The 27,401-nt window shown below is 43.8% G+C and overlaps 1 protein-coding gene across 5 annotated transcripts in view; it reads left to right on the plus strand.

Annotated features, from left to right (window-relative positions):
* LOC139239574 (talin-1) overlaps positions 1 to 27,401 on the plus strand; it is a 313,415-nt gene that overhangs the window by 246,165 nt on the left and 39,849 nt on the right. For 4 of the 5 annotated variants that reach the window (XM_070868357.1, XM_070868376.1, XM_070868368.1 and 1 more), the window contains 6 exons: positions 3,415 to 3,547; positions 6,416 to 6,517; positions 20,201 to 20,371; positions 21,012 to 21,161; positions 22,808 to 22,909; positions 22,994 to 23,113. In XM_070868357.1, coding sequence (XP_070724458.1) covers positions 3,415 to 3,547; positions 6,416 to 6,517; positions 20,201 to 20,371; positions 21,012 to 21,161; positions 22,808 to 22,909; positions 22,994 to 23,113 — 778 coding nt within the window. Of the gene's footprint in view, positions 1 to 3,414; positions 3,548 to 6,415; positions 6,518 to 20,200; positions 20,372 to 21,011; positions 21,162 to 22,807; positions 22,910 to 22,993; positions 23,114 to 25,963; positions 26,121 to 26,273; positions 27,183 to 27,401 lie in introns of those variants that run through there. The other variant, XM_070868383.1, reaches the window with a different exon arrangement.

A 27,401-nucleotide genomic window follows, 5' to 3' on the forward strand; every position in this document is an offset into this window, starting at 1 on the left:
TTATTTGGTATTCAGAGGCATTAATAAGCCTCTTGGTTTTGCAAGGAATTTATAAATCTATATCAATGGGGTGATGGACAATCTGTTTATATTTAGCTCTTTTAATAAATCTATATTATTGACCTTATCTCTCCCCAATGTTACCAGGATGTCAGTTTCAAATTACAGCTTTGAACAGTGGCTATCCCATGTTGTCATTTAATCTAACTACACAGTCACCAAACTTTTACAAAAAAAATAGAGCTATCAATATTCAAAAAATCTCCAAGTGTAAGATTTTTATTAGTCTGCCCGATATTTGGGGCATCACCTAAAATCAAAAAAATGGCTAAAAACAGCAACCTATGTCACAAAGGGTGGAAGCTATGACCTGTCTGTGCTTTAAGCTTCATCTTCTTCGTGATTTGTGACTTTTATCACATTCTTAGACATATGCTTCCTCTTTGATTATCTCATCATTATTGTAGTTCTGCCATTTGTTTGAGCAGTCAGAAGGTGCAGACTATTTTCCCAATTGCTTGATTTTGAAGCTAGTGATGTGTATAGGCGAATATCAACATGAGGTGTGTTTAATGGAATGCAGTTGTCTCATTTGCAGTAAAATTCTTATATTGATGCATCTATTTTTTTTAATATAAGTGGCTTTCCAATCTGACTTACTGTTTTTGATGTTGGATCTCATCCCAAGCAAAGACTTGCATAAGACCATAAGAAATAGGAGCAGGAGTAGGCCATTTGGCCCCTTGAGCCTGCTCCGCCATTTAATAAAATCATGGCTGATCTGATCACGGACTCGACTCCACTTCCCTGCCCACTCCCCATAATCCTTTACCCCCTGATTGCTCAAAAATCTGTATCTCCGCCTTAAATATATTCAATGACCTAGCCTCCACAGCTCTCTGGGGCAGAGAATTCCACAGATTTACAATCCTCTCAGAAGAAATTTCTCCTCATCTCAGTTTTAAATGGGCATCCCCTTATTCTGAGACTATCTTCCCTAGTTTTAGTTTCCCCTATGAGTGGAAATATCCTCTCTGCATCCACCTTGGCGAGGCCCCTCATTATCTTATATGTTTCAATAAGATCGCCTCTCATTCTTCTGAATTTCAATGTATATAGACCCAACCTACTCCACCTATCCCCATAAGTCGACCCCCTCATCTCCGGAATCAACCTAGTGAATCTTCTCTGAACAGCCTCCAATGCAAGTATATCCTTCCTTAAATACAGAGACCAAAACTGGAGGCAGTACTCCAGGTGTGGCCTCACCAATACCCTGTATAGTTGTAGCAGGACTTCTCTGATTTTATACTCTATCTCCCTTGCAATAAAGGCCAACATTCCATTTGCCTTCCTGATTACTTGCTGTACCTGCATGCATACTTTTTATGTTTCATGCACAATGACCCCCAGGTCTATCTCTACTGCAGCACTTTGCAATTTTTCTCCATTTAAATTATAATTTGCAGTTCTATTATTTCTGCCAAAGTGGATAACCTTACACTTTCCCACAAATTTTTGCCCACTCACTTAACCTATTTATTTATATCCCTTTGCAGATTTTTTGTGTCCACCTCACAATTTGCTTTCCCCCACCCATCTTTGTATCATCAGCAAACTTGGCTACATTGCACTCTGTCCCATCATCCAAGTCACTAATATCAATTATAAATAGTTGAGGACCCAGCACCCCATTGGTTGTTGTTTGCCAATCGGAAAATTACTCATTTATCCCGATTCTGTTTCCTATTCATTACCCAATCCTCTCTCCATATGAACGCATTACCCCCAACCCCATGAGCTTTTATCTTGTGCAGTAACCCCATATGTGGCACCTTATCGAATGCCTTCTGGAAATCCAAAATACACCACATCCACTGGTTCCCCCTTATCCACCCTTCTCGTTACATCCTCAAAGAACTCCAGAAAATTTGTCAAGCATGATTTCCCTTTCATAAAACCATGCTGATTCTGCTTATTGAATCATGCTTTTCCCAATGACAGATGTTCGGCTAACTGGTCTATAGTTTCCTGCTTTTTGTCTGCCTCCTTTTTAAATAGGTACGTTACATTTGAAGTTTTCCAATCTGCTGGGACTGCTCCAGAATCCAGGGAATTTTGATAGATTACAACCAATACATCCACTATCTCTGCAGCCATTTATTTTAAGACCCTAGGATATAAGGCATCAGGTCCAGGGGACTTATTTTATTTTACCTAGTACTACTTCATTAGTAATTGTATTAAGTTCCTCTCTACCTATAGCCCTTTGATTATCCATTATTGGGATGTTTTTCGTGTCTTCTACCGTGAAGGCCGATACAAAATATTTGTTCAGAGTCTCTGCCATTTCCCTATTTTCCATTATTAATTCCCCAGTCTCATCCTCTAAGGGACCAACGTTTACCTTAGCTACTTCAGTGTCTGAGCCTCATCCAGCACCTAGAAATATGATCTGGTCTGGAATTCCTTTTCTAAACCTCTCTCTGCCTTCCTCTTTAAGATGCTACTTAAAACTTACCTTGTTGACCAAGTGTCCTAATATTTGTTTATGTGGCCCGGTGTCAAATTTTGTTTGGTAATGCAACTATGCAGCGCCTTGGGACATTTTACTGTGTTGAAGGCGCTATGTAAATGCAAGTTGTTTTACCATTCAATCAGTTTTTTTTAAAAAAACATGAAATGTCATGCAAAACTTGGATGTTTCCTAGTGATTCATTCTCTCCGACCAGGATTAAGCATTTAAAACACCCCACCCCCACCCCCACACCATCGTCCCTAATTGCTGCCCCAGCCCCAAACTTGAATTCAAACTCTAGGGCATACTGTCTTGGATCATACATTTGGTGGAACATTATACGTTTTAGTAGAAATTTCACAGACTACCTGCACCTCCTCCACCACTAATATTTTTTTTGCAAAATGGCAGTTTGAGAGTTAAATCCTTTCTTTAATAATAGACATTATTGTAATTCGGTAGCAAACTGCAATATGTACACAGCAATTTTATTTTGCCTGTGGGAAATTTACAATGATTTTGGGCACTGTGCATTTTCTAAGAATCCTGCATGTTTTGGTCATGTGTTTCACATCGGACCTTTGAGAGATGTGTTCAGACTTGATTCGGAATCTGCAGTGCACCACAAGAGGCTCTTGGGCTGTCTGGGACTGAATGCATGTTCAGAGTCAGCAGTTCAAAACAAAGTGAGAAACCTAGTGCAAGTATCAATGATGCTGGCATTATCTATACTAGTATTTTCCTCCGATGAAAATATGTGCAGAGGATATTACTGTCGTGCAGACTATGTAAAGATTCTAGAGTGGGGTTATTACTTTACAGCTACAGAATGATTTTTGTAATATCCACTTCACAGGATATTAACATTGAGTACATGGTTAATTTCTGTTCTTCAGAGATAAAGCTCCGGGACAGAGAGAGTGTGATGAAGCCATCGATGTCCTCAACCGATGTATCAGGGATGTTGACCAGGCATCTTTGGCAGCAATTAGTCAGCAGTTGGCGCCACGGGAGGACATCTCCCAAGAGGTGAGAAGCGAATACTTCCCTTACTCAATGATCTTCTGTATTCCAATTACGTCTGTGTCTCGACTTTTTTTTTTAAATTAAGCATTATTTCAGTTCGTGTTTAAAGATAAAATTAAAACAACTGAAGTTTCTATTTACTGCAAAATATATAACAGAATTCAATGGCATGGTGTAGCAATGTCATTGAAGGACCCAGCTACACAGCTGACAAGTTTGCAATCTGTCAACTCATCAAAGAGAAGGCTCTTGCCTGAATGAGGGTAACTTTGGTGAGCCACAATCTATCGTGTTAGCCAACTTCTTAACAATTTGTTGCTGTACAGTATTGCCAGAGTCTTAAGATTGTCCTGGCCTCGTGACCGGGGTTGGTGCATATCTGGAGATGGGAAGGTAAAAGAGTTTAATGGGGAGAAAGTAAGCATTAAAAATGCAGTGTGTCTATTTGTCCTAACTTGTGCCTCTGTGCATACGTCTCCTGATGTACGTGCAGAAGCGAGGGTTAGGACAAATAGTCTCCGACTCCGTGCGCCCCCCACGCGCTATTTCCACTAACACTTTCTTTTCTGCACATGTGCCCTCTGCTCCTCCCCGCTGCCTGAACCGGAACCTGCCCTGAACACCACATTGCCTGCTGGGCCTCCGAGCCCTGAGCCGGCGGGTGAGTGGTGGGCAACAGCCTGGTTTTGGGGGGGGGGGGGGGAGGGAGGGGGAAGGGTAGGTGGGGGGAGGGAGAGGGAAGGGGGGGGGGGGGGGAAAGAGAGAGAGACTGGTTTGGGGAGAGGGAGGGGGGAGTAAGGTCTTGCTCTTGGGGGAGGGATGCTCGTGTGCTGGGGTTAGGAGGGACTTTGCTGGGGGGAGGGATGTGTCCTTTCTGACTTCTGAAGTCCAAATGGAACATGTTACAATGTGCAAAGTTAGGCTGCGCGGTACCATTTACACATTCCAGAGAAACTTCAGGGTGTGGCTTATTCTCCAATCGGATCGATCAATAATAGGTCATGTGATGGAGAGCCAATCAGAGAAATAGCTGCAATTCAGTTAGTACAAATAAAATCATCCTTAAAAATGTGCATACAGTTTCTCAAGTGACGATTAATATTCTGTTAATGATGTCAGCCATGTCAGTGGTAGCATTCTCCTCTGAGTCAGTAAGTTGTAGGTTCAAGCCCCACTCCAGAGACTTGAACGCAAAATCTGGACTGACACTCCAGTGCAGATTGAGAGCGTGCTGCCCTGTCATTCAGGTGACTCATTAAACTAAGGCCCTATCTACCCCCTCGGGTGGACGTAAAATATCCCATGCCATTATTTTGAAGAAAAGCGGCAGAGTTTTCCCCGATGTCCTGGCCAATAATTTTCCCTCAATCAACATCACAAAAACAGATGATCTGGTCATTATCACATTGTTCATTTAATTTTTTGATGAGCTAACAGAGAGTAGACAATGGTACTGCAGCAGATATAATTGACTAGATTTTCAAAAAGCCTTTGATAAGGCACTGCATAATAGACTGATGAACAAGGTCAGAGAATGTAGAGTCGGAGGACATGTAGCAGAATGGATAGCTAGCTGGCTTCAAGACACAAAGCAGAGAGTAGCGGTAAAACGTAGCTATTCAGAGGCAGAAGATGGGTAGTGGTGGTCCACAAGGATCAGTGCTGGGACCACTGTTAACAATTTATATTAACGATTTAGACTTTGGAATCAAAAACAGAATTTCTAAATTTGCGATGACAGAAAATTGGGGGCGATAGTCAATATTGAGGAGGACTGCAACAAATTACAGGAGGACATTAATAAACTTGCAGAATGGGCATTTAATGGGCAAATGAAGTTCAACACAGATAAATGTGAGGTATTACATTTTGGTAGGAAGAATAAGAAAGTCACTTAATACAAGGGGGGTGAGAATCTAGATGGGGTAGAGGAACAAAGGGATCTCTGAGTACAAATACAGAAATCACAAAGTTGTGACACAGGTTAGCAAGGCCATAAAAAAGCAAACCAAGCACTAGGGTTTATTTCTGGAGGTTGGGAAATTATGCTAAACCTGTATCGGACCTTGGTTGGACCACACAGAGTACTGCGTACAGTCGCCATATTATAAAAAGGCTATAGAGACCTTGGAGAGGGTACAGAGAAGATTTACAAGGATGATACCAGTAATGCGAGGCTATACATATCAGGAAAGGGTGAACAGGCTGGGTCTCTTCACTTTGGGGGAAAAAAGAAGGCTGAGGGGTGACCTAATTGAGGTCTCTAAAATTATGAAAGATTTTGATGGTGGATAGAGAGAGAATGTTTCCACTTGAAGAGCATAACTGGAGGCAATCGATATCAGATAATCACCAAGAAATCCAATAGGAAATTCAGAAGAATCTTCTTTACCCAAAGAGTGATGAGAATGTGGAACTCACTACCACAGGGAGTGGTTGAAGTGAATGGAATAGATGCATTTAAGGGGAGGTTAGACAAGCATATGAGGAAGAAGGGAATAGAGGGTGATGCTGATAGATTTAGATGAGGAAAGATGGGAGGAGGCTCAAGTGGAGCATAAACGCTGACATGGACTGGTTGGACCGAATGGCCTGTTTCTGTGTCGTAGATCCTATGTAATCCTATATATGCTGTTTGTGGCACCTTGCTGTGTGCAGATTGGCTGCCATGTTTCCTACATTACAACAGTGACTACACTTCAGAAGTACTTAATTGGGTGTTAAGTGCTTTGGGATGTCTTGAGGTCGTGACAGGTGAGTTTGTTCTTTAAATCGCTGCTATCTTAAACAACAGCTTCAACAGTAACAGTGCCAAGCTGGAGCTGATGTCTTGTTCTGACGGTTTTATTTTTTATTCTAATTTTCCATTAGGCATTACACGACCAGATGGCAGGAGCTGTCCATGAGATCAGCAATCTAATTGACCCAGTGGCAGCTGCAGCTCGTTCTGAGGCCTCTCAATTGGGACACAAGGTAAAATGGAGGGCAATGGGTTCCTGGCACTCCCTCTGAAATGAAACTTCTTTTGGTGTGCTTTTTAAAAAAAACTCTAAGTAATGAAGAAGAAAGCTGCCGACTGCAGGAAGATATCAATAAACTGGTCAGGTGGGCAGAACAGTGGCAAATGGAATTCAATACGGCGAGGTATGAGGTAATGCATTTGGGGAGGGCTAACAAGGAAAGGGAATACATATTAAATAGTAGAACACTGAAGTGTAGAGGAACAAAGGGACCTTGGAGTGCATGTCCACAGATCCCTGAAGGTAGCAGGCCAGTTAGATAAGGTGTTTAAGAAGGCATATGGAATGCTTGCTTGCATTTATTAGCCAAGGCATAGAATATGAGAGGGGTGGGTGGGGGGGGGGGGGTGGGTTATGGGAACCTGAGAACAAATTCAATAGGGAAGTTGGTGAGGCACGAGTCCGGGGTCGGAGGCCTATAAAAGGCCCAGCGGCAGCGAGAGGCGTACTTGTGCAGCTACAGGGAGAAGGCAAAAAAGTAGTAGAAAGAAACGGAAAGGTGATGTCACAGCCAAGGGGGTAAGTGATTGGTTGGTGATTGGTGAGTAGTTTTTCTTCTCTTCTATAACAGTGAGTAAACTTTAACATTGTTGTTGCCTATCTAAGGGTTAAGTCATGGCAGGACAGCTCGGTCACGTGTTATGCTCCTCCTGTACCATGTGGGAACTCGGGGACGACTCCAGTGTTCCTGATGACGTGTGCGGGAAGTGTATCCGCCTCCAGCTCCTGACTGACCGCGTTGCGGAGTTGGAGCTGAGGGTGGATTTACTCTGGAGCATCCACGATGCTGAGAATGACGTGAGTAGCACGTGTAGCGAGTTGGTCTTACCGCAGGTGAAGGGTCCACAGCCAGATAGGGAATGGAAGACCAGCAGGAAGGTAGTGCAGGGGTCCCCTGTGGTCATCCACCTGCAAAACAGATAAACTGCTTTGAGTACTGTTGAAGGGGATGACTCATCAGGGGAGGGCAGCAGCAGCCAAGTTCATGGCACCGTGGCTAGCTCTGTTGAACAGGAGGGGAGGAAAAAGAGTGGGAGAGCGATAGTGATAGGGGATTTAATTGTAAGGGGAATAGATAGGCGTTTCTGCGGCCGCAACCGAGACTCCAGGATGGTATGTTGCCTCCCTGGTGCAAGGGTCAAGGATGTCTCTGAGCGGGTGCAGGACATTCTAAAAAAGGAGGGAGAACAGCCATTTGTCGTGGTGCACATTGGTACCAGTGACATAGGTTAAAAAAAAGGGATGAGGTCCTACGAAACAAATTTAAGGAGCTAGGAGCTAAATTTAAAAAGTAGGACCTCAAAAGTAGTAATCTCGGGATTGCTACCAGTGCCACGTGCTAGTCAGAGTAGGAATCGCAGGATAGCGCAGATGAATACATGGCTTGAGCAGTGGTGCAGCAGGGAGGGATTCAAATTCCTGGGGCATTGGAACCGGTTCTGGGGGAGGTGGGACCAGTACAAAGCGGACGGTCTGCACCTGGGCAGGACCGGAACCAATGTCCGAGGGGGGAGTGTTTGCTAGTGCTATTGGGGAGGAGTTAAACTAATATGGCAGGGGGATGGGAATCAATGCAGGGAGACAGAGGGAAACAAAAAGGAGACAAAAGCAAAAGACAGAAAGGAGATGAGGAAAAGTGGAGGGCAGAGAAACCCAAGACAAAAAACAAAAAGGGCCACTGTACAGCAAAATTCTAAAAGGACAAAGGGTGTTAAAAAAACAAGCCTGAAGGCTTTGTGTCTGAATGCAAGGAGTATCCGTAATAAGGTGGATGAATTAACTGTGCAAATAGATGTTAACAAATATGATGTGATTGGGATTACGGAGACGTGGCTCCAGGATGATCAGGGCTGGGAACTCAACATCCAGGGGTATTCAACATTCAAGAAGGATAGAATAAAAGGAAAAGGAGATGGGGTAGCATTGCTGGTTAAAGAAGTGATTAATGCAATAGTTAGAATGGACATTAGCTTGGATGATGTGGAATCTATATGGGTAGAACTGCAGAACACCAAAGGGCAAAAAACGTTAGTGCGAGTTGTGTACAGACCTCCAAACAGTAGTAGTAATGTTGGGGAGGGCATCAAACAGGAAATTAGGGGTGCATGCAATAAGGGTGCAGCAGTTATAATGGGTGACTTTAATATGCACATAGATTGGGCTAACCAAACTGGAAGCAATACGGTGGAGGAGGATTTCCTGGAGTGCATAAGGGATGGTTTTCTAGACCAATATGTCGAGGAACCAACTAGGGGGGAGGCCATCTTAGACTGGGTGTTGTGTAATGAGAGAGGATTAATTAGCAATACCGTTGTGCGAGGCCACTTGGGGAAGAGTGACCATAATATGGTGGAATTCTGCATTTGGATGGAGAATGAAACAGTTAATTCAGAGACCATGGTCCAGAACTTAAAGAAGGTTAACTTTGAAGGTATGAGGCGTGAATTAGCTAGGATTGATTGGCGAATGATACTTGAGGGGTTGACTGTGGATGGGCAATGGCAGACATTTAGAGACCGCATGGATGAACTATAACAATTGTACATTCCTGTCTGTCGTAAAAATAAAAAAGGGAAGGTGGATCAACCGTGGCTATCAAGGGAAATCAGGGATAGTATTAAAGCCAAGGAAGTGGCATACAAATTGGCCAGAAATAGCAGTGAACCCGGAGACTGGGAGAAATTTAGAACTCAGCAGAGGAGGACAAAGGGTTTGATTAGGGCAGGGAAAATGGAGTACGAGAAGAAGCTTGCAGGGAACATTAAGACGGATTGCAAAAGTTTCTATAGATATGTAAAGAGAAAAAGGTTAGTAAAGACAAACCTAGGTCCCCTGCAGTCAGATTCAGGGGAAGTCATAACGGGGAACAATGAAATGGCGGACCAATTGAACAAGTACTTTGGTTCGGTATTCACGAAGGAGGACACGAACAACCTTCCGGATATAAGAGGGGTCAGAGGGTCTAGTAAGGAGGAGGAACTGAGGGAAATCCTTATTAGTCGGGAAATTGTGTTGGGGAAATTAATGGGATTGAAGGCCGATAAATCCCCAGGGCCTGATGGACTGCATCCCAGAGTACTTAAGGAGGTGGCCTTGGAAATAGCGGATGCATTGACAGTCATTTTCCAACATTCCATTGACTCTGGATCAGTTCCTATCGAGTGGTGGGTAGCCAATGTAACCCCACTTTTTAAAAAAGGAGGGAGAGAGAAAACAGGGAATTATAGACCGGTAAGCCTGACGTCGGTAGTGGGTAAGATGATGGAATCAATTATTAAGGATGTCATAGCAGCACATTTGGAAAGAGATGACATGATAGGTCCAAGTCAGCATGGATTTGTGAAAGGGAAATCCTGCTTGACAAATCTTCTAGAATTTTTTGAGGATGTTTCAAGTAGAGTGGACAAGGGAGAACCAGTTGATGTGGTATTTCAGCAGGCTTTTGACAAGGTCCCACACAAAAGATTAATGTGCAAAGTTAAAGCACATGGGATTGGGGGTTGTGTGCTGACATGGATTGAGAACTGGTTGTCAGATAGGAAGCAAAGAGTAGGAGTAAATGGGTACTTTTCAGAATGGCAGGCGGTGACTAGTGGGGCACCGCAAGGTTCTGTGCTGGGGCCGCAGTTGTTTACATTGTACATTAATGATTTAGACGAGGGGATTAAATGTAGTAACTCCAAATTTGCGGATGACACTAAGTTGGGTGGCAGTGTGAGCTGCGAGGAGGATGATGTGAGGCTGCAGAGTGACTTGGATAGGTTAGGTGAGTGGGCAAATGCATGGCAGATGAAGTATAATGTGGATAAATGTGAGGTTATCCACTTTGGTGGTAAAAACAGAGAGACAGACTATTATCTGAATGGTGACAGATTAGGAAAAGGGGAGGTGCAAAGAGACCTGGGTGTCATGGTACATCAGTCATTGAAGGTTGGCATGCAGGTGCAGCAGGCGGTTAAGAAAGCAAATGGCATGTTCCTAAGACTATGTCCCCTGGTTCTGGACCTCCCCAACATCGGGAACATTCTTCCCGCATCTAACCTGTCCCGTCCCATCAGAATCTTATACGTTTCTATGAGATCCTGTCTCATCCTTCTGAACTCCAGTGAATACAGGCCCAGATGATCCAGTCTCTCCTCATATGACAGTCCAGCCATCCCTGGAATTAGTCTGGTGAACCTTCTCTGCACTCCCTCAATAGCAAGAACGTCCTTCCTCAGATTAGGAGACCAAAACTGAACACAATATTCCAGGTGAGGCCTCACTAAGGCCCTGTACAACTGCAGTAAGACCTCCCTACTCCTATACTCAAATCCCCTAGTTATGAAGGCCAACATACCATTTGCCTCCTTCACCGCCTGTTGTACCTGCTTGCCAACCTTCAATGACTGATGAACCATGACACCCAGGTCTCGTTGCACCTCCGCTTTTCCTAATCTGCCGCCATCCAGATAATCTGCCTTCGTGTTTTTGCCCCCAAAATGGATAACCTCACATTTATCAACATTATACTGCATCTGCCATGCATTTGCCCACTCACCTAACCTGTCCAAGTCACCCTGCAGTCTCTTAGCGTCCCCCTCACAGCTCACCCCGCCACCCAGTTTAGTGTCATCTGCAAACTTGGAGATATTACACTCAATTCCTTCATCCAAATTGTTAATGTATATTGTAAAGAGCTGGGGTCCCAGCACTGAGCCCTGCGGCACCCCACTAGTCACTGCCTGCCATTCTGAAAAGAACCCGTTTATCCCGACTCTCTGCTTCCTGTCTGCCAATCAGTTCTCTATCCATGTCAGTACATTACCCCCAATACCATGCGCTTTGACTGTGCACACCAATCTCTTGTGCGGGACCTTGTCAAAATCTTTTGAAAGTCCAAATACACGACATCCACTGGTTCTCCCTTGTCCACTCTGCTAGTTACATCCTCAAAAAATTCCAGAAGATTCGTCAAGCATGATTTCCCTTTCATAAATCCATGCTGACTTGGACCGATCCTGTCACTGCTTTCCAAATGCACTGCTATTTCATCCTTAATGATTGATTCCAACATTTTCTCCACTACTGATGTCAGGCTAACCGGTCTATAATTCCCCGTTTTCTCTCCCTCCTTTTTTAAAAAGTGGTGTTACATTAGCTACCCTCTAGTCCATAAGAACTGATCCAGAGTCGATAGACTGTTGGAAAATGATCACCAGTGCATCCACTATTTCTAGGGCCACTTCCTTAAGTACTCTGGGATGCAGACTATCAGGCCCCGGGGATTTACCAGCCTTCAATCCCATCAATTTCCCTAACACAATTTCCCGCCTAATAAGGATATCCCTCAGTTCCTCCTTCTCACTAGACCCACTGTTCCCTAGTACATTCGGAAGGTTATTCATGTCTTCCTTCATGAAGACCGAACTGAAGTATTTGTTCAATTGGTCTGCCATTTCTTTGTTCCCCATTATAAATTCACCTGAATCCAATTGCAAGGGATTTTTCTTCACTAATCTTTTTCTCTTCACATATTTCTAGAAGCTTTTGCAGTCGGTAGAGGGTGCGGAATTCTTAAAATGCATTCAAGAGAACTTTTTTAGTCAGCATGTAACAAGCCCAACACGAGTTTTGGATTTTGTTTTGGGGAATGAAGCTGGGCAGGTGGAAGGGGTATTAGTGGGTGAGCACTTGGGTGCCAGTGACCATAATTCAGTCAGATTAAAGGTAGTTATGGATAAGGGCAAGGATAGACCAGGAATAAAAGTCCCAAAATGCAGAAAAGCTAACTTTGATAAGTTGAGGAGTGATTTGGCCACAGTGGACTGGAAACAGTTACTTGTAGGTAACTCAGTGTCAGAGCAGTGGGAGGCATTCAAGGTGGAGATCTGGAAGGCTCGGACCAAACATGTGCTCTTAAAGGAAAAGGGTGGAAATAACAATTCTAGAGCCCCCTGGCTATCTAGGGACTTACAGGAGAGGATAAAGAAAAAAAGGGAAGCTTATGTCACATACCGATGGCTAAATACTGTGGAATCTTTGGAGGAATATAAAAAGTTCAGAGGTAAAATTAAAAAGGATATTAGGAATGCTAAGAGAGAGCATGAAAAATTCTTGGCTAGTAAAATTAAGGAAAACCCAAAGATGTCTATAAATATATTACGAGCAAGAGGATAACTAAAGAAAGGGTAGGGCCTATTGGAGACCATGAGGGCAATCTTTGTGTGGAGGCGGCAGATGTTGGTATGGTTCTTAATGAATACTTTGCGGCTGTTTGCACAACGGAAAAGGGCAATGCAGATACTGCTATCGAGGAGGAGTGTGAAATTCTGGATGAAATAAACATGCTGAGAGAGGTGGTATTAAGGGGTTTAACAGCTTTGAAAGTGAATAAGTCCCCAGGACCGGATGGAATGCATCCAGGCTGTTGAGCGAAGTAAAAGAGGAAATAGCAGAGGTCTTGACCATCATTTTCCAGTCCTCTTTGGATTTGAGCATGGTGCCAGAGGACTGGAGGACTGCTGATGTGGTACCCTTGTTTAAGAAGGGAGAAAGGGATAGGCCGAGTAATTACAGGCCTGTCAGCCTAACCTCAGTGGTGGGAAAACTATTGGAAAAAATCCTGAAAGACAGATCAATCTACATTTGAAAAGGCAAGAATTAATTAGGAACAGCCAGCACAGATTTGTTAAGGGAAGATAGTGTTTAACTGACCTGATGAAATTTTTTGAGGAGGTAACCAGGAGGGTCGATGAAGGTAGTGCGTACGATGTAGGGTATATGGACTTTAGCAAAGCTTTTAATTCGGTTCCACGTGGTGGACTGGTCACAAAGGTTAAAGTCCATGGGATCCAGGGCAAAGTGGCAAGTTGGATCCAAAATTGGCTTAGAGGTAGGAAGCAAACGGTAATGGTTGATGGATGTTTTTGTGACTGGAAGGATGTTTCCAGTGGGGTTCTGCAGGGCTCAGTAGTAGATCCCTCACTTTTTGTGGTATACATCAATGATCTAGATTTGAATATGGGGAGTATGATTAGCAGGTTTGCAGATGACACTACAATTGGCTGTGTGGTGATGATGAAGAGGAAAGTCATGGACTGTAGGAGGATGTCAATCTACTGGTCAGGTGGGCAGAGCAGTGGCAAATGGAATTTAATTTTGAGACGTGTGAGGTATTGCACTTCGGGAGGGCCAATAAGGAAAGGGTATACGCATTAAGCTGTAGGCCACTTTAAAGTGTAGATGAACAGAGTGACCTTGGAGTGCTTGTCCACAGATCCCTGAAAGTAGCAGGCCAGGTGCATAAGGTGGTTAAGAAGGCATATGGAATGCTTGCCTTTATTGGCCGAGGCATAGAATACAAGAGCGGGAAGGTTATGCTTAAATTTTATAATACTCTGGTTGGGCCACAGCTGGAGTACTGCGTGCAGTTCTGGTCGCCGTATTATAGGAAGGACGTGATTGCACTAGAGAGGGTGCAGAGGAGATTGACTAGGATGCTGCCTGGAATGGAGAAACTTGGCTATGAGGACAGATCGGATAGGCAGAGTTTGTTCTCATTGGAATAGAGGAGGCTGAGAGGAGACCTCATTGAGGTGTACAAAATTTTGAGCGGCCTGAATATAGTGGATAGCAAGGGCCTATTTCCCTTGGTGGAGGGGTCAATTATGAGGGGGCATAGTTTTAAGGTGGTTGGTAGAAGGTTCAGAGGGGATTTGAGGGGAGGCTTCTTCATGCAGAGGGTTGTGGGGGTCCGGAACTCATTGCCTGGAAAGGTGGTGGATACAAAAACCCTCACCTCATTTAAAAGGTTACTTGGATGGGCACTTGAAGTGCAGTAACCTGCAGGATTACGGACCTAGAGCTGGTAAGTGGGTTAGACTGGATAACCTCTTGTTGGCTGGCGCAGATATGATGGTAAGTACTGCAGGGAATCGAATACGACCAGGGTTATCTCCGCTAGTTTCGATTGCCTGGATGGGTCGGAGAGGTATTTTCCCAGATTTTTTTTTTCCGCCAATTGGCCTGGGTTTTTATCTGGGTTTTGCGCCTCCCAGGAAATCACATGGCTCCGGTTGGGGTGGAGTGTAGAATGTTTCAGTGCAAGGGGTGTCGCAGTTGTGTGGGGCGGACTGATTGGGCTGGGTGCTCTTTACCTTTCTGCCATTGTTCATTGTTCATAGGTTTAGATGTAACCCTCAGGACTGCTGACCAAGGGCCGTGTGGTTCTTTGTCGGCCGCCGTGGACACGATGGGACAAAATGGCCTCCTGCGTTGTAGATTTGTATGTTTCTAACTGTATAAAACACTAGTTAGGCCACAGCTAGAGTATTGAGTGCAGTTCTGGTCACCACATTACAGGAAAGATGCGATTGCACTAGAGTGTACAGAGGAGATTTACAAGGATGTTGCCGGGAGTAGAGAATCTTAGCTATGAGGAAAAATTGGATAGGCTGGATTTGTTTTCCTTGGAACAGAGGAGGCTGAGGGGAGACCTTATTGAGGTATATAAAATTGAGTGGCTTCGATAAAGTGAATAGAAAGGACCTATTTCCCTTAGCAGAGGGGGCAAAAACCAGGGAGCATAGATTTAAAGTAATTGGTAGAAGGTTTAGAGGGGATTTGAGGGGAAATTTCTTCACCCAGAGGGTTGTGGGAGGGTCTGGAACTCACTGCCTAAAAGGGTGGTAGAGACAGAAACCCTCACCACATTTAAAAAGTACTTGGATGTGCAGTTGAAGTGCCGTAACCTACAGGGCTGTGGACCAAGAGCTGTAAAGTGGAATTAGGCTTAATAGCTCTTTGTTGGCTGGCACGGACATGATGGGCCGAAATGGCCTCCTTCCGTGCTGTAACTTTCTATGATAGAGCTGTACAAACTTAATACATATAATTATTATATGCAAAACATGGCATCCCCAGCATGTAAAGCACAGAGACGCTGTAGTGCATAGAATCATAGAAACAGATATTTCAACCCACCGATGCTTTAGATGAGGCATGTAGTCTATTGCAGAGCAATATGACACTGATTCTCCATTGCTGACGTGGTGAATCCCTGATCTTGGTCAGAGGGTTTGGGGAGGTGCAAAGTAGAGCCCAGATACTTCCCTATGAAAATAGTTCAGCAAGTTGCCACTGCTCTCGTGTTCTTCCCTGTGGCAAATTCAGGGAGAAGAGGCGGGTAAATCAGTAAAATTAAGAAAAATGAACTCTGAAGTGTGTAAGGAGAACAAGTAAAATACTTGTCATGGCTAACTTTTGTATTGGTATTTTTTTTAAGTTTGTATTCTTGGAGACTGACATCTGTGAGCCAGTTCCTAGTGTCACAGCTAGATCCAGCTGCTGAATTCTGGCTGTTCATGAATCTGCAATCTGCCACCAGGATAAGGAAGCTGGATTTAGCAGTGTAAACACTGGAAACCTGCTCAAGGATGTGAGCCCCAGGATCAAAACTATGAGCACTACAAAACAACTATACTTTACATTTTAAAATTGCCTTTTCTTTGTGAATCAAAAACAAATATACTGTGAAACATATTCTCTCAGTAAAATTCCTGTATGGATTTGACTTTATTGCTCAAATTATTTGCTGCCAACATTCTATAGCACTATCACTGTTGTCGAGTAAGGGGTGAATGCAGTGCTTGGCTTTCCAAACCGCTGATATGTGGTTGTTGAGATGCTGATGTTTTTATTATGCTTCTGATTGGATGGTTCACATGATGTTCACTCAATGCAGTACTGTTTACATATCTTCTATCATCTTAAATGTATACTGGTACAGGTTGAGCCTCCCTTATCCGGCACCACCCCTCGTCCGGCACTATTCCCGGGTATCTCTGCCCTCCCCCCCCCCCCCCAGATTTCTCATTCCCTTTTTAGGCACAACGGTGATGCATAAGAACATAAGAAATAGGAGCAGGAGTAGGCCATACGGCCCCTCGAGCATGCTCCGCCATCTAATATGATCATGGCTGATCCGATCATGGACTTGGGTCCACTTCCCCGCCCGCACCCCATAACCTCTTATTCCCTTATCAGTTTAAAAAACTGTCTATCTCTGTCTTAAATTTTTTTCAATGACCCAGCTTCTACAGCTCTCCGAGGCAGCGAATTCCACAGATCCACAACCCTCAGAGAAGAAATTCCTCCTCATCTCATTTTTAAATGGGCGGCCCTTTATTCTAAGATTATGCCCCCGTGTTCTATTCTCCCCTATCAGTGGAAATATCCTCTCTGCATCCACCTTGTCAAACCCCCCCATAACCTTACATATTTCGATAAGATCGCCTCTCATTCTTCTGAATTCCAATGAGTAGAGGCTCAAGCTTTCCTTATTAGTCAACCCCCTCATCTCCAGAATCAACCTAGTGAATGTTCTCTGAACTGCCTCCAACGCAAGTATATCCTTTCGTAAATAATGGAAACCAAAACTGCACGCAGTATTCCAGGTGTGGCCTTACAATACCCTGTAACTGTAGCAAGACTTCCCTGCTTTTATACTCAATCCCCTTTGTAATAAAGGCCAAAATTCCATTGGTATTCCTGATCACTCGCTGTACCTGCATACTAACCTTTTGTTTCATGCACCAGGACCCCCAAGTCCCGCTGTATGGCAGCACTTTGCAATCTTTCTCCATTTAAATAATAACTTGCTCTTCGATTGTTTTTTTTCCTGTCAACGTGCATAACTTCACACTTTCCAACATTATACACCATCTGCCAAATTTTTGCCCACTCACTTAATCTGTCTGTGTCCTTTTGCATGTTTTTTGTCCTCCTCACACATTGCTTTTCATCCCATCTTTGTATCATCAGCAAACTTGACTACATTACACTCGGTCCCTTCATCCAAGTTATTATAGATTGTAAATAGTTGGGGTCCCAGCACTGATCCCTGCAGCACCCCACTAGTTACTGATTGCCAACCTGAGAATGAACCATTTATCCCAACTCTGTTTTCTGTTAGTTAGCCAGTCTTCTATCCATGCTAATATATTACCCCCAACCCCGTGAACTTTTATCTTGTGCAGTAACTTTTTATGTGACACCTTGTCAAATGCCTTCTGGAAGTCCAAATACACCACATCCACTGGTTGCCCTTTATCCATCCTGTTCGTTACATTTCAAAGAATTCCAGCAAATTTGTCAAATATGACTTCCCCTTCATAAATCCATGCTGACTCTGCCTGAGTGAATTATGCTTTTCCAAATGTCCTGCTACTGCTAATATAATAATGGACTCCAACATTTTCCCAACCACAGATGTTAGGCTAACTGGTCTATAGTTTCCTACTTTTTGTCTGCCTCCTTTTTTAAATAGGGGTGTTACATTTGCAGTTTTCCAATCTGCTGGGACCTCCCCAGAATCCAGGGAATTTTGGTAAATTACAATCAATGCATCCACTATCCCTGCCGCAGCTTCTCTTGACCCTGGGATGCAAGCCATCAGGTCCAGGGGAATTATTTGCCTTTTGTCCCATTATCTTACTGAGTACCACCCCCTCAGTGATTTGTGATTGTGTTAAGTTCCTCCCCCTTATAGCCCCACTGTTGGGATATTTTTTGCGTCCTCTACCGTAAAGACTGATACAAAATATTTGTTCAGAGTTTCTGCCATCTTCATGTTCCCCGTCACTAATTCCCCGGTCTCGTTCTCTAAGGGACCAACATTTACTTTAGCGCCTCTTTTCCTTTTTATATACCTGTAGAAACTCTTGCTATCAGTTGAGCCAATATCGTTCCTCACTATTGCAGTGATTCCATCCTTCAACAGAACTACCCCACCTCCCTTTCCTTTCTGTTTGTCCTTCCGAATTGTCAACTACCCCTGAATGTTTGTTTAGTTCCCAGTCTTGGTCACCTTGCAACCATGTCTCTGTTATGGCTACCAGATCATACTCATTTGTAACTATTTTTGCCGACAGCTCATCTAATTTGTTCCGAATGCTGCATGCATTCAAATAAAGAGCTTTTAAATGTGTGTTCTTACCATTTTATGGCCCCATTTTCTGATACATTCATGTTTATAGATTCTGTCCCTTCCTGTCATGCTCTGGTTTTCGTTTCCCCCAGTGCTACCCTGCTCTGTTGCCTTCACCTTGTTCTTTGAGCTTTTAGGTTTTTGCTCACCTGAACCCCTCCACCCCCCATTAATTAGTTTAAAGCGCTCTCTGCAGGCCTAGTTATTCGGTTCGCCAAGACTCTAGCCCCAGCAGGTTCCAAGTGGAGTCCGTCCCGACGGAACAGCTCCCGCTTAGCCCAGTACTGGTGCCAGTGCCCCAGGATCCAAAACCCATTTCTCCCACGCCAGTCTTTGAGCCACGAGTTTAGCTTTCTGATCTTATTTAACCTATGTAAATTTGTTTGTGGCTCAGGAAGTAACCCGTGATTATTACCTTTTGTGGTTCTGCTTTTTAATTTGGCCCCGAGCTGCTCACTTAGCAGAACCTTCTTGTCTGTCTTATCTATGTCATTGGTACCGACGTGGACCATGACAACTGGGTCTACCCGCTCCCACTCCCAAGTTACTCTCCAGCCCTGAGAAGATGTCCTTAACCCTGGCACCGGCTGGCAACACAGCCTTCAGGACTCACGCTCACGGCTGCAGAGAACTGTATCTATCCCCCTAATAATACTGTTGTCTACTACTACTACTACAATGTTTCTTTTTACTCTCCCCGCTTGAATGGCCTCCCGTACCACGGTGCTGTGGTCAGTTTGCTCATCCTCCCTGCAGTTCCTGCTCTCATCCACACAGGGAGTAAGCGCCTCGAACCTGTTGGACAAGAGCAAGGGCTGAGGGCCCTCCATCACTACCTCCTGGATCCCCATACCTTCCTCACTCGTAGTCACACCCTCCTGTCCTTGACTGCTAGCCAAATCTGAGTTTGTTAACCGAAGGGGTGCGACCACCCCCTGCAACAGTCTCCAGGTAACTCTCCCCCCGCCCTGATGTGTCGCAGTGTCTGCAGCTTGGACGCCAGCTCATCAATGCGGAGCCGAAGTTCCTCAAGCTGCAGACACGTACCTTTTCTTTATTTGATTAAATCATTCACCTAAACAGAAAATATGCACTTACTAGAAAGAAAATAATCAGCAGTAACAGAAGCCCCCTCAACTGAGAACACCTCGGGGCCCAACGGCCCGCCGACATCACACTGATGGAAATTCCAATAAAAATTGTTCAGAAAATGTTTTCAAAGTACTTAACTTTTTAATATTTTGGATCAGCTAACCATTCCATAGATTTTGAGAATATCCTAACTCTGGAACTCTTAGAATAGTTTGGTCTCCAATGTGAGCTGAGACTGGCTGACAGTCGTTCCAGCCAATCGGCGCACACACACTGAAAACACATGACCTCCTATTATCGGAAATATCCCTCATTCGGAACAGGCCGGATAAGGGAGGTTCAAACAGTAATGTGAAAGCAGTTTTATGTGATTAATTCCAGGATTCTATATACAAAAATAATGCAGTTTGTGATATTTGAAGTCAAAGTTTTCTGGTGTCAGTTACAATAGTCTCCGATGTTCAGCACTTCATGTAGTGTCCAACATAAAGCAGTTGACTGTTTATGCTAAAAGATAAATTGAGAAGTGAATTATATTTCTTCAGATTCATGGTTTGATGTTGTCCCAAATTACAGGTATCTCAGATGGTAAGTTACTTTGAGCCACTCACCATGGCTTCAATCGGTGCAGCATCAAAGGCAATCAATCACCAGCAGCAGATGAATTTGTTGGATCAGACCAAGACGCTGGCAGAATCTGCACTTCAGATGCTATACACAGCTAAAGAGGCAGGCGGCAATCCAAAGGTAAACAAATATGCATAGGAATGTATTCAGGCTTGTGGCCTTATTTGGTTTATTTTTGCAAATGCATACTTGCTTTAAGCACGTGCAATCCTTAGTCTAGGATCAGAGAAGGGAATTCTTTAGCAGGGGTTCATATTGTTCATATTTTATAGCTTGGCAATATGTAATGTTGAGTAAATAGTCTTTTCAGAATGTGAAACATTGCTTGGATGCTAACGAGTTGCATACATGATGTGTCCACGTGCACAGATTATTAAAAGTTTGTATTCAGGTACAAAAAATAATTAAAATGTCTAGTGAAATGTTGGTCTTTATCCCAAAGGGGTTGGAAAACAAAAGTGATGCTTCAGTTGTACAGAGCCTTTGTTGGATCCCATCTGGAGTACTACATTCAGTTTTGAGCACTGAACCTCAGGAAAGCTCTTGGTTTTGGAATGGGTGCAGCACAGATTCACCAGAACAAGGGGACATAATCATAAAATTAAGAGCTTGGCCATTTAGGATTGAAATCAGACAGCACTTTTTAAAACTATAATGAATTGTATAGTAATTTCCACTGGGTTTCGTTTACAAATTTTATATATTGATGCAGCATCAAGTTTTCTGTTCCATTCATATTTTTTTAATTTTCCTCTTCTAGCAAGCAGCTCAAACACAGGATGCATTGGATGAGTCTGTGCAGATGATGAAGGAAGCAGTGGAGGATCTGTCAGGAACACTCAGTGAAGCAGCTAGTGCTGCAGGTGTTGTGAGTGGGATGGTCGACTCCATCAACCAGGCCATAAACAAGGTGAGATCAATATCATGCTGGCGATTTTAATGCAGCGTGTGGTTAAAAAGTTCTTGCACAAAGCAGTTTGCATAGAATAAACGGCATGGCAACAGGCCATTTGGCCCAACCAGTCCATGTCGGCGTTTATGCTCCACTCAAGCCTCCTCCCATCTTTTGTCATCTAATTCTATCTGCATAGCCCTCTGTTCCCTTCTCTCTCATACATGCTTGTCTAGCGTCCCCTTAAATGCATCTATACTATTCATTTCAACCACTCCCTGTGGTAGTGAGTTCCACAGTCTCACCACTCTTTGGGTAAAGAATTTTCATCTGAATTTCCTATTAGATTTCTTGGTGACTATCTTACATTAATGGCCTCTAGTTATGCTCTTCCCCACAGGTGGAAACATTTTCTCTCTCTATCCACTCTATCAAAATCTAAAGACCTCTATTAGGTCACCCCTCAGCCTTTTTTCAAGAGAAGAGACCCAGCCAGTTCATCCTTTCCTGATATGTATATCCTCGCAGTTCTGGTATCATCCTTGTAAATCTTCTCTGCACCCTCTCCATTGCCTCTATCCTTATTATAATATGGTGACCAGAACTGTATACAGTACTCTGTGTGGTCTAACCAAGGTTCGATACAGGTTTAGCATAACTTCCCTACCTCTAGAAATAAACCCGAGTACTTTCTTTGCTTTTTTTATGGCCTTGCTATAACCTATGTCACAACTTTTAGCGATTTGTGTATTTGTACTCCGAAATTGCTTTGTTCCTCTACCCCACCCAGACTCTCACCCTCCGAGTAATAAGTGACCTTCCTATTCTTCCTACCAAAATGTAATACCTCACATTTATCTATGTTGAACTTCATTTGCCCATTAAATGCCCATTCTGCAAATTTATTAATGTCCTCCTGTAATTTGTTGCTGTCCTCCCCAGTATTGACTCTCGCCCCCAATTTGTCATCCGCAAATTTAGAAATTGTGTTTTTGATTTCAAAGTCTAAATCGTTAATATAAATTGAGAACAAGTGATCCCAACACTGATCCTTGTGGAACACCACTGCCCACCTTCTGCCTCAATGAATAACTACCTTTTACCTCTCTGCTTTCTGTCTTGAAGCCAGCTGTCTATCCATTCTGCTACTTGTCCCCTGACACCACATTCTTTGACCTTGTTCATCAGTCTATTATGAGGTACTTTATTGAAGGCCTTTTGAAAATCTAGATAAATTACTTCTACTGCATTACTCGCTCTGTTACCTCTTGAAAAAAATTAAAGGAGGTTGGTCAAGCAAGACTCCCTTTTGAAATCCATGCTGACTTTTTGTTATATTTTTGGTTTCTAGATGTTCTATTTTCTCCTTTTTAGTAGGGATTCCATTATTTTTCCTACCATCGATGTTAAGTTGACTGGTCTATAATTCCCTGGACATGTTCAATTTCAATAATATCTCTGAAAACTGTCAAAACCTGTAAATTGTTATCTACAGCTATCAATTTTACTTCAAGAAAAGTATATTGTTCTGTTTTTCAAAATAATGTAAATAGTGTTGAGGGTTATGAGTGGCAATCCATAACTGCTTTCTGTTTTTATTGAACAATGTATCACTTGGTGTGTGCAAGTGGCAGGAACGTAAAGTATTTTTGCTTTAATTATAGATCGATGAAAGTGCTTCGGGTGAACCAGAGGGTTCCTTTGTTGATTACCAGACCACCATGGTGAAGACTGCCAAAGCTATTGCTGTAACAGTTCAAGAAATGGTGGGTGACATTCATTTAGTTTCCACTTTAGCATGCTCGGTCTGAAATGGAATTGTTGTTTCACATTTTGGATTCTATTTGCAGGTTACCAAATCAACCACCAATCCAGATGAGCTGGGGACTTTGGCCAATCAGCTTACCAGTGACTATGGACATCTGGCACAAGAAGCCAAACCTGCAGCCATAACTGCTGAAAATGATGAGGTAGCGCAAAGATAGGACAGTGTGTTACCTGTCAAAACATATTGTATACCTGATAAAAGCATCACTCCTATTTCTATTGTGCAGTTGCAATGTTATGTCCTACTAGTATATGGAAATGAAAGATGGGTAAAAGATCAACTGGTCCATCAAGCCTGTTTAACACTGTTACGGTGCAACGTATGCACAGCATGACCCCATTCCATTCTCCCTCTTTCCCTCCTCCCATCCCACACACACTCACCCACCAGCCATGTAATCGCCTGCAAAAGCAAAAAAGAGGGGGGAAAAATTAAAACATTAGACCAATTTTGGAAACCAAACTCTGGGAAATTTCTTTTCAACTCCCAAAAGCAATCAAGCTAGTTCCAGGAGACGACATCACCCACCACCAAAGTGCCTTCTATACGTAGTTATGTCAGCAATGCTTATGGCAGCATTCCTTTTGAATGTTTGAAACAAATACTCACTCGCCGCAAAATCCAGCAACATGTTCCGTAGGATAACTGTGATTGTGCACATTCCTGATTTATGATATAAATGTCTTGGTGTATTAACTTTTTTGGTGTATTTATGTTAGTGTGCAGTTCATTAACTTTGAACGTTGAGTGCATAATATAGTTTGAATAATACCCAATGGTAATTATTATAATGTCCACATCAACTCAATATTTTTTAAATGCTGATAGGCCTGTGCAAAATCAATAGTTTTCCTTTAGTACCATAGCAGAAAATGATTGCATTTGAGGTATAAGTTGTAATCAATATTATGGAAAAGCTGCAGGTGCTATCATTTGGCTATTGCCACATTGTTTTTCGGTTGGCTGTTTCCTCCTTCCAAATAATGTATCTTAGCTATTGGGAACTGAGGCACACTGGTAAGTTTGAAATGATTTTGACACCTGTTTGATAACAGTGGGCTGAATTTTAAGTTGCCGGTATCCCAGCGTGTCTGTCTGTGAGATTTTAACCCAACCACTGCATTACCAGATCATTTCTGGGTTTCCCGACCAATTAGGTTGAGCGGTCGTGATGACAACCTGTATGAGTCAGTTTCAACTCTAGTATTTAAAGGGACACTCCAAACATGAAATTTAATGGATTCTGGGGTTGGGAATTGATGGGAGTGCACATGTTCAAAGGCTATGCCTCGTTTTAGTGACACCTCCCTGGATGTGATGCTGGGGGCAGTAAAGTCCCGCAGGGAGATACTGTTCCCTACTGACGGGAGGAAGAAGCTTGCCAGTGAAACCAAGAAGGCATGGCCCATGAGATCTGCAGGAGTGTGGTGCCACGCTCCTGGATTCAATGCTGAAAGCGATTTAATGACCTAAACAGGAAAGGTGAGTACAGTGGCACATTCAACTTTATCCTGATGTGTGTATCATGCCAACCCCCTCACTCTGCCTTCCCAAGCCTACTCCTGCACATTACTGCTCACACCAACTGCTCACTGGTCTTACAGGTGCACCCATCCCTCTCTGTCTATGTACTTCCTCACATCCCCATCTGTCCATCCACCACTGACATTCACCCTCACTTACTAGTGTTCTTTGAGGATGTAACGAGCAGGGTGGATAAGGGCGTACCCGTAGATGTAATGTATTTAGATTTTCAGAAGGCATTTCATAAGGTGCCACAAAAGGTTACTGCACAAGGTAAGAGCTCACAGCCTTGGGGGTAATATATTAGCATGGATAGAGGATTGACTAACAGAAAACAGTGTTGGGATAAATAGGTCATTTTCAGGTAGGAAAACTGTGACTAGTAGGGTGTCACAGGGCCTCAACTAGTTACAATCTATATTAATGACTTGGATGAAGGGACTGAGTGTACTGTAGCCAAATTTGCTGATACAAAGATGAGTGGGAAAGCAAGTTGTGAGGAGAACACACACAATCTGCAAAGGAATATAGATAGGTTAAGTGAGTGGGCAAAAATTTGGCAGATGGAGTATAATGTGGGAAAGTGTGAGGTTATCCACTTTGGTAGGAAGAATTTTAAAAAGCATATTTAAATGGAGAGACTACAAAATGCTGCAGTACAGAGGGATCTGTGGTTCCTCGTACATGAAACAGAAACGGTTAGCATGCAGATACAGCAAGTAATTAAGAAGGCAAATGGAATGTTGGCCTTTATTGCAAGGGGGATGGAGTATAAAAGTAGGGAAGTCTTGCTACAACTGTACAGGGTATTGGTGAAACCACACCTGCGTACTGTTTTGGTCGTCTTATTTAAGGAGTGATATACTTGCATTGGAGGCAGTTCAGAGAAGGTTCCCGAGGTTGATTCCTGAGATGAAAGGGTTGTCTTAGAAAGAAAGGTTGCGCAGTTTAGGCCTATACTCATTGGAGTTTAGAAGAATGAGAGGTGATCTTATTGAAACGTACAAGATTCTGAGGGGGATTAATAGGGTAGATGCAGAGAGGGTGTTTCCCCTTGTGGGGGAATCTAGAACTGGGGGCATAGTTTCAGAATAAGGGGATGCCCATTTAAAATGAAGATGTGGAGGTATTTCTTCTGAGGGGTGTGAATTTTTGGAATTCTCTACCCCAGAGAGTTGTGGAGGCTGGGTCATTGAGTATATTTAAAGTGGAGGTAGAGATATTTTTGAACTACAGCAGTCATGGGTTATGGGGAGCAGGCAGGACAGTGGAGTTGAGGCTAAGATCAGATCAGCCATGATCTTTTTGAATGACTGAGCAGGTTCAAGGGGCCAAATGGCCTACTCCTCCTATTTCATATGTTTTTGTATTCATCCTTAAGCAATGTCATGCCTCTCTCATAGATACCCTTCGATCCATTCAACACATTCCATTACTGTCACTCATGGGTCTCTTTCCCTCCCTGCAGGAGAACACACACAACACGAGGGCGAGCCAGAGAACAGGAGGGAGCCCTCCCGCCATCTCTCAACTGACCGCTGCAGAGGAGGAGGCGCTAGACATCAGTGGAGTCTCAGCATGCTTGGCCATTGGAGATGGGGAGCTGGGGTCCCCTCAGCTACCTGGTGACGGAATTAAATATCAGGCAGCCACATGACATACAACACTCACTCATGTTGACTTGATGTCATCAACGAGTGAAATATGATCATGTGCATAATGGTCATTTAAAACATTCTACCTTGACAGTTCTAATTCACGTAATTAATCTCCCACAGGGTCTTCAAGCATCTTGCTGGTGCAGGAGGACAATGACGACTCCTCAGAGGTCACTCACTCTGAGGGTGCATCGTCACAGGATTCATGCAGACCATGCACCAGCGCAGATGTTTGCACTTCAGTGGGACCGGTAAGGCAAATCTTTGGGTTTTCAACTGGTGACTCACACATCACAAGTGGGCAAGAGCAGATGGCGGAGAGTCCGCGTCGGTGGCCGCAGGACACTCCAAGCAGTGCTCAGCTGGATGCAGATGCTTCGGGGGCCACCAACGAAGAGGATACTTCTGGAGTAGCAGCAAAGAATGTGATGTTTTGCAGGCTTTCCAGCCATACTGTATGCAGGGAGATTCAGTCTCGAGCACGAGTGGCATGATGTCAAAGGCATTTGCGATGATGTGTTCGTCCTTGGAAAGTGTGGCCACCTGCATGGAGCAACAGGCGCGGCAGCCAAGCACGTGCATGCAGGCCCTCGATGACTTTCATACTATGAATGCCATCTTAAATAGGATTCATGAAACCCGAGCCTTGGCCGTTCATCGCCCCACTGATCTGTAGCAAAGTGCTCTCTTCATTGCTAGCAGGGAAGTGCAGGTGGACCATGAGTGGGATGATGGAGAGAGGGGACAGGGAAGTGTGGACTCCACTAAAACCGCTTCCACTTCTCATCTGGTGCCCCCACCCCCCTCAGTCAGTACCCCTACATGCTGCTTTTTGTGTCCCAATGGACAAGTCTGCCCCTGCACAGACACAGGTGGAGCAGTCTTTGGCGGGGCCCTCATGGGCTCCAAAACCCAGAGTACATTGGCCAAGATCTTCTCGGCAGTCGGAGCAGGGAGCTGAGCAGCCTGCCTCTACCTCTGCTGAAGCCACAAGGGTTGTGCCATGTAGAAGTGTTGGGAAGATTTGCAGATGTACATGGGTGTGTTGCGCAATGTTAGATTGTTACGTTTCTGTCTTATTTTTGAACCACAAGTATTATTTGTTTCCACCACTTTCCCAGGCAGCAATGTGCATCACTGCTGGTGCCCTGGCCGCATCACAATCCTCCTCCTCCTCCTTGGAATCATTTGAGGAGGCTCTGTGGTGAGCACCTTGTTCCTGCAAGTCCAAACCTCGCTGTTGTGCAG

Source organism: Pristiophorus japonicus, chromosome 2 (assembly GCF_044704955.1).
Source record: "Pristiophorus japonicus isolate sPriJap1 chromosome 2, sPriJap1.hap1, whole genome shotgun sequence".
Lineage (NCBI taxonomy): Eukaryota > Metazoa > Chordata > Chondrichthyes > Pristiophoridae > Pristiophorus > Pristiophorus japonicus.